The 12805-nt window shown below is 43.4% G+C and overlaps 1 protein-coding gene across 11 annotated transcripts in view; it reads left to right on the top strand.

The window, feature by feature from the left end:
- lrmp (lymphoid-restricted membrane protein) overlaps positions 1-12805 on the top strand; it is a 27161-nt gene extending 14356 nt beyond the window's left edge. For 3 of the 11 annotated variants that reach the window (XM_078101576.1, XM_078101575.1, XM_040174232.2), the window contains exons 20-39: positions 16-59; positions 2147-2243; positions 2659-2794; positions 3370-3454; positions 5107-5153; positions 5324-5412; positions 5531-5712; positions 6221-6305; positions 6411-6465; positions 6748-6775; positions 7303-7443; positions 7724-7858; positions 7949-8096; positions 8167-8207; positions 8299-8370; positions 8554-8612; positions 8891-8989; positions 10037-10165; positions 11439-11587; positions 11925-12805. In XM_078101576.1, coding sequence (XP_077957702.1) covers positions 16-59; positions 2147-2243; positions 2659-2794; positions 3370-3454; positions 5107-5153; positions 5324-5412; positions 5531-5712; positions 6221-6305; positions 6411-6465; positions 6748-6775; positions 7303-7443; positions 7724-7858; positions 7949-8096; positions 8167-8207; positions 8299-8370; positions 8554-8612; positions 8891-8989; positions 10037-10165; positions 11439-11587; positions 11925-12067 — 1964 coding nt within the window. In that variant the 3' untranslated portion in view covers positions 12068-12805. Of the gene's footprint in view, positions 1-15; positions 60-2146; positions 2244-2658; positions 2795-3369; positions 3455-5106; positions 5154-5323; positions 5413-5530; positions 5713-6220; positions 6306-6410; positions 6466-6747; positions 6776-7302; positions 7444-7723; positions 7859-7948; positions 8097-8166; positions 8208-8298; positions 8371-8553; positions 8613-8890; positions 8990-10036; positions 10166-10986; positions 11151-11438; positions 11588-11924 lie in introns of those variants that run through there. The other 8 variants (XM_078101577.1, XM_078101578.1, XM_078101579.1 and 5 more) reach the window with 4 other exon arrangements.

Raw genomic sequence — 12805 nt, 5'->3', positions numbered from 1 at the left:
CTTTTTCTCTGTTAGACACTTCAGCCTGTACAGATTCCAATCCGGAGGTGAACTGTCAGGTAAATTGAATTGGGACACTTTACTTTTGAGGGGATTGTATATATCGGTATATATCGGTCATGTTAGATGCTACCCATGTTTGAGATTGTCCATATGATGAGACCTTTTTGTGTTTTACCCTTAAGCTGTATGATAACCTTTTTTAATAACTATATTGAATGAAATCTTCTACACCCCCACTCCCCCCCCTTAAACCATTAACTAGAAAACTTGAGAAAAACCTATTTGTGTTTGATCGCAGCAAACCTAATCAGAGAAAGTAAATGTTGAACATCAAAGGCCACATTCCCAGAGGGATGTCGGTCATTTAAGTAACTTCCAAGCATCTTCGCTGTTAACCACTTTCCAAAATGTAGTTTGTGACTGCTCACAAGTGATTTTTTTTTGTGAACTGGTAACACCAGTTTGACCTTTTTGTAACCCCCTGTGGCTTGATGTAATCCATGATCTAAAAATAACAAAAGCATCAGCAAATCGCTGCTATTCAGTGAAAAATATCACTATACACCATAAGGATTTCCAAGCTTATGGTTATAGTCGAGAACAAGTGACTAAGTTTGCTGGTTTTCTCTGAAGATGTGGCTTGTTTCTATCTCGGCCCTGCACGAGTTCCACTAAAGTGCTCTTGAGCAAGCGATTGAATCTGGCCTACTCACAGGCCAACAATGGATTGCTGTTGTAATTGGCGGCTGCCCGGTGTGTGACAGGTATGTCATTGTGTGATGGTACCAAAACAGATTTGGTGCATGAGTGCATTTGCAGGAGATTGGTATTTAAACCGTTTGCATCTAGTCATTTCTTTTCACATTTATCACACTTTTTTTTTCCGACATGTATTGCAGTTGAGGCTTTTCGTCATATAGAATAACGCGTACATTTTTTTTTCAGTCAAAGGAGGGTGAGGTGAAAAAGTGATTGCTTTCCGAGTGGATATATGTGTCTTAACAGGAATGACCAACCATTCAGTAGACGGGGCCCCTCAAAGTTCGATGTTCTAAAATAAATGAATCTGACGCAGGACCAGGTGGAAACTAAGACATCCTGATCAACTCCGAGTCAAATCATGCTCAACAAATAGCAACCACAACCAGAGTGTGTCTATGTTGTATTAAGACAAAAAAGGTTTCACATCATCAGGATATGTATTTTTGTCAAACTATTGTTGATGGTGAGTCAACTTTGAGAGTCTCCTGAATGGTTGGTTCTGATTCTGGTGAATCACTCCACTGTCTTACCACTCTTTCATACAACATTTAGGATGAACAGGGATGAGGTCAGAAAATAAATGATGGGTACGGGAATGTCCTGGAACGCTTCATCAAAAATGTTTTTTAACATTCACCGCCTTGTGTTGGACTCATGTGAAGTCTAAAGTTGCTATATATGATGTCATTTAAAATGTTTTGACATTCCCTGTCTTCCATAATCTAATCTCTTTCTGCCGTTTGCCTACCAAAGGGCTCTTTACATATCATCCTTTACAGCCTTTGCACACAGGCAGCAGTTTTCTTGCTTTTGCTTCTGCTGGTCTCTTCCGTATATAGAATGACAGTGATAAGTTCACACTGCGGTAAGCGGGAAATTACTTGCTGTCATTGGCAAAACCAAAAACAATGCACCGTCATTTTTGAAGAAAAAAACAATTTTTTGCAGCCATTAAGACATGTCCCGCCCCACCCCCAAACTACACATGATAAAGCTGCGATCTCAACGTCACTTAACACTCTACGAGTTCGGGATGCATTCTACTCTATTCTATGTTTTAAAACCAAACACCACTGTTGCTGCAGTCTGTATGAAAGTGGGGGTTGCTTTTGAATTCTTATGACGTTGATTGGAGTGCTTTCCATCCGTTAATCACTGACCGAACAGATGCTGTCTGTTGGCTGCTCCCATGTTGTTGACTCCTTATGCAACACCTCCTCTGACAAAGATGTGTTTCTTTGGACTGATTGTTGGCTACATGGTTCTTGTTTTGTTGTTTATTGGATCTTTTCACCTGTTTCCATTCTTTAATATTTCACTGTTTTGGGGTATTTATGTTTGTCTCTCTGTGCGTGTGTGTGTATTTGTGCGTGTTGTTTAGGAGGCGGCAGTGCCATCGAGTGCCCACTCACAAGCTGTCCACGTCAGACACCCAGAGGCGGATACTCCAGCTGATCCGCTCCACTCACAGAATAACGGTAACCCCTCCGCCTCTCTCCCCCCTCGCTATGTACGCGCACTCTGTGGCGCGCACACTTTGTTTCAACTTTACTCCCCCCAACTGTCAGCTAGTCGCTCCCCAGCATGCATTTAAAACCAAAGAATGAGTCATTTCCTGACTCACTTAAGTATGTTTGCTGTTGTTTAGAGAATACTTTAGAAATGTGACTTTGCAACGTCAAACTTGTATTCTAAATACCACAATATAAACATTGTTTTTTTGTCATTTCTGTAAAATGCCTTGGCTTTTTACTCTGTAAAATCACATACATAGTGGATGCATTACTAGAACACCCATTGCATTAACTGGATATGTCGGTTATTTATCCTTTTTGTTTGTTACTTTAAAAACTACATATGTTATAAAACTTTACCATATTTGTTTCTCTGCAGATGCTCTACAGACTGCAGAGTCTCCCTCCTGTGGTCATGATCAGAGCAACGCCTCTGAACAGGACCCAATGGTCCCACTTGGAGAAACTCCTCCCCCATCACCTGGACAAGATGACACTATCACCCCGACTGAGAGGTGAACGATTGTGTGCCCAGTACCTTTTGTTTATCAAGAGTATTGAATATTCCAAATGACCTTTGTTTTATCATACCTAAACAGCAGATCTATCAACAGACACTTGTTCACTTGGTGATTTTTGGATTGGCTAATCCCAAAGAGGCAGTTTTCATAGTCAGGAAATTGCAATTACCACACAACCTCAACCCACATCCTGAATTATTTTCAAAACCATCTGAACTATCCCTCCCTTCTCGATTTTAAAGTTGGCCGTTGGCAATACTCACAGCTGACTTCACCATTTTCGAGTTTCCACATTTCCATATGACTTGGTCCACATTTGCTAGTCAAATGGGTGTTTCTCTGCGGTGGAGGGAGTGTGCAGGCTGATTAGTATTTCTGCAGCGTCGCTTTGCATAGCCACAGTCCACCTACAAAGACAGAAAAGCTGTTCCTCATCTCACTCGTCGTGTCATTGTGTCACCGCTGTGTCTCTGTAGATGGAAAGGAACTAAACTAAAAAAAACTTAATTCACAAATGAGAAAACGGATTATATTTGACAGTTGACCTGTGACCCTACACCTGTTGTCAGCAGCCGACCGACCGGTGAGGATCCCTGTGGAGAAGAGAACGAGAGCAATGTGGACTTGAGTACGGGAACCATGATTTGCACAAAGGTTAGTAGCAGAGGGGAAGCGTTTTAATGCGCGAGGGAATAGAACTTCCTCTGTTCTCTTCAGCACCAGCTGTCCTTCCTCTTTCTGGAACATCTTTTTCTCTGCTTTGCCTGCGTCCCGGCAGAGTGGCAGTGTTTTGAAGTGTGAAAGTGGGGGTCGGGGGGGTCAGTAGGCAGGCCGAGTGGTGGCACAGTTGTTGCTGCACAAAGGTGTTTTGGGATTTTTTGTCGATGATTTATCATTTAGTAGTTTTTGTAACCATTCGATTTACCGAACGGGATTACAACAGTTGCATGAAAGCAGAATAATTAACCTAAAAGATAACTGACGTTGGAGTCGTCAATTAGCAAAGCCGGGACAGAGTAGATCATTACTGTGTCCTCTGCACGTCTGGACTGATTAGTGTTCACAATGGGCTGCTCTGATGTCTGGGCTATACAATAGCGTTCATGCTCATTTTGCCCAACCTCCGATGTGCTCGCGGTGTTTTCGTGTTGGAGCCAAAGCTTTTTTGTGTTGCCATTCCACCACCGTCTGGAGATTGATCAGCTGGGTTTTTTTGGTATGGCACGCTGGACTGCCTCCCTGCTGCGAGTCTCTGAGGCAGCCAAGAAAGGAAGACTCAGACTGTGTGGGTGGGTTCAGTTTGTCAATAAAATGCAGTATCACCCTCACAGAAGCACGGCCTACAAATGGGTTTCTGCCAAGGGTGCTTCTTTTTAATTTAGCGATCTAGTTTTAAGCTACCAAGAGACAGTTGAGTTTATTAATGCAATCATTTGGATATATTCAAATAGCCATTATGGAATTTTTACTTGTAAACGGGAGATACTTCTCCTCTTATGTTGGTGGTATTATTCATTATTTTCAAATAAGTGAAAATAAGATGGCATGATTGTGTTCTGCTGTGCTCATAGTCAATAAATGTACTAATGTTTTACTGATATTTTTTATCTTTGTCAAATAGGACTGATGCCTCCTTACATGTTGTCCTGGGACATAAATGTGCAAGAATAAAATTCATAGTTGTTTGCTTATCAAGGTATATCTAGGATAGACAACAACTATTTCAATTTTGGAATATATCTATAGAAAGGACAATAATTCAAATCAATGTGTTTAATTTGGATCGGTTACCAATTGTGTCACCATGAGAAAACCAGTGTTGTTTTGCTTCAGCTTCTTTGGCCGTGAAATGACGTACGGTAAAGCAGCGCTCTCTATTTTGAGCTGTTTCAAGCGGATATTGTGCATACTCGATACACAATATCCCATTGCTCTGAGTGCTCACCTTGCTCCACTGTGTGCGTGTGTGTGTGTGTGTGTGTGTGTGTGTGTGTTTTCACACATGATTGTACGTAGTCCGCCTCCACTACTCAGCAGTGTTCCAGCGTTAACGTGTTCTGTGAGCTGCAGGGCTCTCTGTGAAGCAACACCTTATATAAGGAGTCCTTCCATTCCCTCTCTTCGACATGCTGTAGAGCTTAGATAGCATTTCACTGCCATGGGACAGGTACACCACATGGATGTGAGTCTTTTTAATCATTGACCATTTCTTGGGATGTGGGGCGGCAGAGAAGAGAGAAAATGCAATGCAAGGCCACCTGTCTTTTTCTCACACTCTCCCTCCTTGTCCATTTTGTCCATCTCAGAGCCTGAACCGGACCCAGTCAGCAGACAGATCAGCAGTGGAGGACAGGTGAGTAATTCAACTACAGGAAACCTTTTGAACTCTTTTGAAGATTTAGTTGACTTCTCCTGAAAACTTTGGAGAACCAGTGTTGTTTTTTTCTTGGACATTATGGTTTGGGATTTTTTTTCATTTATTGCTATAGTATTGAGCAAAGATGCCTTGTATATGTGTTCCAGCACGTGCCTGCTACCTGTGTTGGTTGAAGAAGAGGAGAGCGTGCAGGACGGGACAGCCGAGGTGCCAACAGTAGCCGCCAGGATGGAAGGTAGGAAGAGCAACTCCAATCTGTGTGTAATGAAGGCAATGAGAGAACTTGTGTGTGTTCACGCCTTCTTACATCTTTGCATAACTCTTTCCAACCACACACCAACTCTTCCTTCCAGAGACCGACCGGCTCACCAGCAGCGGAGCGACCACCTCCTCTGGCAGCGGCCCCTCTCAGTTGAGATCTTCCATCGCACATGCCAGCCAATTGGGGAGCGTGACCTCTGACCCCAGCCAATCTGAGAATAGTGCAGGCAAAAAGGACTCCCTGCCCCTGTCCGGGAAAAATAAGAGGGAACTGGTACGAGCCGCTCATTTCCCCACTTAGTGGGTGTCACTATAATCATCCATCAACTATCTGAACCTCAATGGAGTTCAGGGCATAATTTGTAGCAGGTGGTAAAAAATACAATGAGTTATAAAAGTCTTGACTCTGTTATTTTGGGGGTTTTTAAACACTTGTTAGAAGCTCAGCTTAAACAAAGCACAGAGTAGATTGAACAGCGGGAGATTTCGATCTGAACAGAAATGCTGTCTTTCCAGCTATGCCAGTGAGTAAGTGTGTGTGTGTGAGAGCGGAAGAGAGCGACATTTAGCCTGCACTCTGTATCGGATCACTCACAAATAATATCCAACGGCTGCTTTCAATCTTCACATTTCACCTTTCTTATCTGAAGCTGTTGAGGGAGTGAAGTAAGGGGCGACATGGATGTTCAGGCGATGTAAGAATGGACCCTCTTGAGTTGAAAGGAGATCACGAAGGGGAGACTGAGCAGAGAGAGGCAGTAAAGTTTGTCTCTCTCCTGCAGGAGCTGTCAGGCAGCACGGAGGACATCAACGAGCCCAAGGCCCAGGAGGACCCCACTGAGACCAGCATGGCTACTGGGAAGAAATGTATGTTTAACATATGTTTACACTGTTGTATTGCTACCAAACATATGGTGGTTTTACCGTTCATGGTATTTGTTGTGCCTCACCGCTTATCATTTTGCTTTCTAGCTGAGGCCTTAATGGCTTCTGACACTAGTGGCCCCACGAAAGACGACAAGAAGAGGTAAGGGAGCAAATTATTTTGATGACATGACTCCGTGTTTTTTTTTTTTTTTTTCAAAACGAAACCGACATGAGGACTTGAGAGCGTTGTGCTTGAATTACGCCCCCCTGAGCGGCTCAGGTTACAAGCGGATGAGCACAACAAAGAAAGCGGGAGAGATGGAGGAAGATGTCCGTATATCCTGAAAGGGGCCCCTGATAGAAAACTGCTTCGACCCCAAGCCATCCATGTGTTTACGTTATGACACTTGTGACAGACTTTTTGTCATCTCTTTATCCGCAGCCCGTCACCTAATGACAAGGAGATTGAGGTATGTATTCCATTATATCATAATGTGTTTTCCAGCAATTGCTGTGTAAAGGGTACCTTTTTTTATTTATCCCGTTGTACTATAAACGGGACCCTTTAGTATGGCTGTTTAAGAATAGTTTTTAGTCACCGATAAATCTGTGTAAGCTGGTTCTCTATATTCAAAATAAATTAATTGATTCAGACAGGATGCTAGTAATCTGTTCATTGTCTTGCACAGTATTTTGGTGGCCTCCAGAATATATATTGAGACACAAAGTCTGTTAATTTAGTTTGTGCAGTTCCTTGTAACCCAAACATAAAAAATACAGATGGAAAGTTGATATTTCACTTTGTCAATGCTCTAGTAGGATTCTCAAAGTGAATTCTTTCTAGAAGGAAGTGCAGCAGAGTTTCACAGTGTATCTGCTGTAACAAAGATCCTGTCATTGATAGGCTTTGCCTTCTATCTTTATCAAACCAGGAAATGTTAGAAATGTTTGTCACAGTACGTGAGTGCCAAAATGGAACAGAACCGTTTTTTTTCAGGCCGAGTTCCAGCGTCTGGCGTTGGGCTTCAAGTGCGATATGTTCACCTTGGAGAAGAGAGTCCGGCTGGAGGAGAGGTCACGTGACCTCGCGGAGGAGAATGTCCGCAGGGAGGTGTCCAGCTGTCAGGGCTTACTGCAGGTCAGTCCGCATATTAATCCAACTTTCCAGTTTTCTGGTAATGAAGTTTAGCTTGATCGCCAGTAAAAATAATTGTATCATGCAGAGTTTGATTTTAGCCAGTGTTTTTTGGCTGTTGCATAGCGCAAGCATTGTGTTCTCATGCGGCACCTTCCTGTTGTATTGATACAAAACAATTGGACAATTGCCAAGTATCAATAACATAATAATGAAAATCCTCTGGATGGGCACTGTCAAAACTCTCCTTTTCCGCCCTTTGTCGTCCCTTCTCTCCTCCCAGGCTCTGACACCTTTGTGCGAGGATGACAGCCAGTCCATGGAGATCATCCAGAGGCTCCAAAAGAACCTCGACATCCTCATCCAGTCCATGATCAGAGTGTCCAGCCGCTCTGAGATGCTAGGAGCTATTCACCAGGTGGGATAATGTTTTCAACAATTTCGCTTGTTTGGTGCTGTTGATTCCGATGATTCAGTTGAGCCTTTTGTGTTTGTGTGGGAATGTCAGGAGAGTCGTATTGGTAAGGCTGTGGAGGTGATGATCCAGCATGTGGAGAACCTGAGGAGGATGTACACCAAGGAGCACGCCGAGCTGCTGGAGCTGAGAGAGGCGCTTATGCAGAACGAGCGCTCGTTTGGCTCACAAACTGAAAGAGGTAAGAAATGGTTCCATAACGTTTCCATCACACATCCATAGATGAGGACCAAACCGTTTCTTCTTTCCAGATGACTTCCGAGGCAAGAAGCAGACAACGCAGTACTACAAGGTTGGCTGCAGTTGCCTTACACGTAATCTCAACAGTAACATGAATGTGTATCCGTACATTAATTTGATCTTTGTCCTTTCCACAACTCTAGCAGTCCTCAACCCGGCGGGTCAGCATAGCAGCAATTCCCCGCTCTGGTGGAGCAAACCTGCACTTTGACACGGTAAGATCGCTGCATTTACCAACCACAGAGATCAGATCACGTAGTAGCTAGTGTGCTTCTCGAATGTGTGGTACAATACACTTTATCCGAAGCATGCTTCACTAGCAAGCAAGTTTGCTGCATAAGTTGATGGAGACGCAAAAGTGTCCACATGACTTGTATTGTTTTGTCTACCCACCACAGTCCAAAACACAAGACGGCTCAGAGACTGAAACGGAGAGACTGACCAGGCGATCCCCCTGGTAGGTATTTGAATTGGTGTTTGTGTTGATTAAATATGCCCGGATTATAATACGTGGGATGTCCTTGAAAAGCATTTAGTCTAGTTTTGGCTCCTAAGTGTCGGGCTGTTTAAATTACTTTTTTTTTGTTTTGTTTAATGAAACACAGCAGCACTGTTGATGTACAGGAAGCTGCCGCCTGGGGCTCCTTTTTCCAAGTCCCCCCCCGAAGCTGGCTGTACCATGAAATGAGGGTTCTTGTTTTTGTTGTGCGCTTATGTGCTAACGATGGTTTCCAGGAATGTGGCGGGGAAGAGCACTGCGCGCCCCCCACTAAAGCGCTTTGTTAGCTCTGCGGCCTGGGTTGAAACTGAAGATCAGTCTCTCATGATGAAGGGGTAAGACATGCCAAGAAGACGGTTACCACGCTGGCTTTGTCGCTCAAATTTTTCACAATGGCCCCCAAATGCGTAAAGATGGTAGCTTTATGGTCTGACACCATTCCAGTCTGTCTGACGGTAAAGAATCCTGGGATCCCCCAGTCCACTTGCTTTAGTTTTGGTCAAGTTTCCATTTTTCCAAGTGGATCTTGTGTGGAAATCTTCATTATTCTAAAAATGCCAACAGAGGGTAAAACGGGTTATGATCAACCCGTGTCCCTCCGAACGCTCAACAAGAAGCCTACAGGAACAAAGTTCTCTTTTCTTTTGGGGCGAGTCAGGTGAAGCACTGCAACATAATGAAGCACTAATACAAACTAAACTAGAGGCAATTCTATATAACAAGCCTACAAGTTTTAAATATAATACTTTCAATTGTAAATCTGTAAATAGAGTAACAGACATAAGGAGCAATAATGGTAAGATAAGGAGGAAACTGACTGCTGGAACAAACTTAAAAACAAGTTCTCTTTTGAGGCCAAGAAAAATTAGCAATGCTATCAAATCCCACGGCAGCCATCTTTCCTGCATCTGGTCCCTCTTCGCATGGGAAAGCATTTATTGGAAGCAAACTTTTTTTTTTTTTTCATGTTAACAAAATTGTATAAACTTTTGTTTTTTTTAATTATTTTGGCATCATGTGGCTTTCAAATATTTGGATGAGTAGAGGAATTTATTTCATTAGCTGAGCCAAAATTCAAGCCGAGGAAATACAAATCCCTTTCTAATGCTCTCCAAATATCTGAAAAGTTGTGAAATTGCTTGGCGGGTTCACAATATAATATTGGAGTATGTCAGTTGAATTGCTGGGCATGAGTTCTTTTATTGCAGAGATCTCTAATCTATCTGTGTGCAGCAGGAGAGTGTTTAAGTTATTTGTTTGCTGCATATATGCATGAAATGTGCATGTGCACATACAAAATCGGTGTGGCTATGCGGCCATGCGTGCATTTGAATGTGCAACTGAACAGTGTCTGTGAATGCCTGACTCACGCGTGCCCACAGGACGCCGTACGACATCATAGACGGCCCGTTGGAGGACAAGCCAAAGGAGGAGCCGGTGGCCGAGAGGAGGAGGTCCAGTCTCAGTGAGCTGGGCAGCAAACTCACCTCCCTGATAATGCCCCTCAAGACGTTAGTCCAACCAAATACCCACCACCAGCCCACTGCAGCGCCCCTTTCTGCCAGAGAAGCCAAGAGGCCAGCTGCATAGTGGAAGAGTTCGTCATGTCGCTGTATTGAGGTTCCAGTAGCTGCAAACTGAATCTGGCATCAGATCATCCGTGAAACTTCAGATATATATATATATATATATATATCTATATATATATTTTATTCTACGTTTAGCTGTGTTGTTTGGGTTTTCTGTCAGTTCCTCTCCGGTACTCAACTTCCTGTTACTGTCCCTGTAACAAAACTACCGAGACATCTGCAGGAGACTTTATTCTTAATGCTCCAGAGAATTTCGAGACGCCAACATATCGAACAAAAAAAAAGCAGCAAGTTATGATATCACTAAAAACAAATTCACAAAAATGTTGTTGGTACATGGAACCTCCTAAGTGATGAAACTCTTTCATTCTTTGGGTCCGTGCTGGACCAGCTTCTTTTCTCCAGGGGCTCAGCGGCTTTTAATCATGTTAACCGAGCGTTTTTAGACCAGGAATAAACCATTTCCTGCGCTCTTGAGATCGGTGTGGCAAAGGATTTGATTTTTTTTTTTTCATGCATGGATTGCAAATTCTGATTTTCAGTGGGCGGCTAACAAGGCATCTAACTAATTACTTTTCCCTGCTTATGTAATTTACTAACATGATCAGCCACCATAACGCTTTTATGTGCAAACTTCTACTGTTTTCTTTTTTTTTTTGTGGGGCAACTGAAGGTTTTGTGCCAATGGCTCATGCATTGTTCTTATCTCTCATTTCCTCTTTCCCTGCCTCCACATTGCTCAGGAGTCAGGATGAGCTGTTTGTGATGCTGTAAGTGTGTAGGGAGGAAAGTCCAAAGTGGAAGTGCTTGTGGATTTGTTGTCAAAATATCCAATGAATGCATGCCAACGGCCTTGATTTGTCAGAAACGAGTGCCATTCGAAGGCCCTTTACGCCCTTTCAGTGGCTCTAAATGGCTGTAAAGTGATTTGAAGCAGCACTGCTCCTGTTCAGGCCCTACGCAAAGATTTCTGGCTGCCTTCGCCTTTACTATCCAATGCTGAAAACTACCTCCAAGCCAAATGCTCTTAATTGTGCTGCTGACAGCTTTCTTGTTATGCTGATTATTTGAATGGTTTTTCATCTTGTGACGCTATTTTGAGATTGGTGGTCAAATTAGTTTCACAGAAGCCACTTTTTTTTTTACCTTCTATCATCACGTTGTAACCTCCTGTTCTTTCATTGCCCACCTCCAGTCCCAGTCCCTCCTCCGGCTCCACGTCCACAGACGCAGGAGCGGCCCAGTCTCTGTCCCAAAGCCTGACCTCTTCCCGGGCGGTTGCAGCTGTAGCCAGAGGTGGCAGGGGTCTCTGGCTTTGGTTGGCGATGGTGGTGCTGCTGGCAGGTAGTTTGGTTGTTGCAATTATCGGATTGTTCTTTCAACAACGCGAGAATTCCTCAATTCATGTGCTTTGCTTACAGTACTTTTTTTTTTTTTTTTAAACAAATGCTTGAGTTTGCTCCTGGTATTCGAAAACATTCAAAAGAATCTGTAATAGGGTTTCAAACTATTTAAAGAAATAAGTCTGTAATACCGGTTCCAAACATGATGCACAACAAGTCTTACTTTTTTTATTTCTTTTTTTGGGCAGGAGCAGCAGTCTAAACCTTTTCCCAGCACTGCATGAGGGATACTTCCGTCTTGTTCTGTGTGCTAGTAAATATTCATGGTTCACCTGCAGGTCTCCTGGCACTGCTGGCCAGCCTGGTGATGCAGCCAGCGGTCGATGCAGCTCCTGTGGGGACCGGGGACTCCTGGATGACCATCCAGCAGCTTCTGTGGCCCTATGCGGGGCTCCGGCATAACGGACAGCCCCCTGTCTAGGCCCTGGATGGTGTCGTCGCCCCCCCCCTCCATCAGCCCCCTGCAGAAATACCATCTGTGCACTCGGGCGCTGACGACAAAGAACCGTATGCACCTTCTGAGCGAGGCTGTTGGGATGGTTACTGGTGTCTGGAGATTTCTAAAAACAAGACTTGCGCCACAGGACAGGCCTCAAGGGATAGTTAACCCTTTGGAGGGTTTTGTGCATCACATCACGTTTGCTAAATTTGTGTGTGTGTGTGTCTGCGTTTTAAGAGGATAAGCAGTTGTGAGTGATGGAAATCCTTCTACAAGCTGCTCATTGTCCTCTACCCATTATGATGCAGGCTTGGTGAGTTATCAGAGCACGTACACGACATCATCAGATGAAAGACCGTCTTGGACGATGGCTCCAATTGTGCCACATGACGTTTAAAATACATTTCATGCGCGTGAGGAAACCGGAGGGGGTCTACCAGCCTTTTTAATGATATTTATAACTTCTGAGTCTGTGAACACTGGTAATAAAACCTTCGTTCTGTTTTAAAAATCTATTTATGGGTTTGTTAGATTAAGTGAGGATTTGTGAATATCTTTTTGTTAAGTTATAAAATGCATTTTACAGTCTTGACACCAAAGTTTTTTATTTTCCACTCTATATTCTTGCTGTGGTTGTCACTGTTTTCAACTTCAGATACTTTTGTATGTTCCAAAGAATATGCGTGGAACTTTGCACAAATAAAGTAGCCTATTCTACAA

This window comes from Gasterosteus aculeatus, chromosome 4 (assembly GCF_964276395.1).
Source record: "Gasterosteus aculeatus chromosome 4, fGasAcu3.hap1.1, whole genome shotgun sequence".
In the NCBI taxonomy this organism is placed as follows: Eukaryota; Metazoa; Chordata; class Actinopteri; order Perciformes; family Gasterosteidae; genus Gasterosteus; species Gasterosteus aculeatus.
The sequence above is the reverse complement of the archived record's forward strand: the minus strand, read 5'-3'. Positions and strand labels throughout refer to the sequence as shown.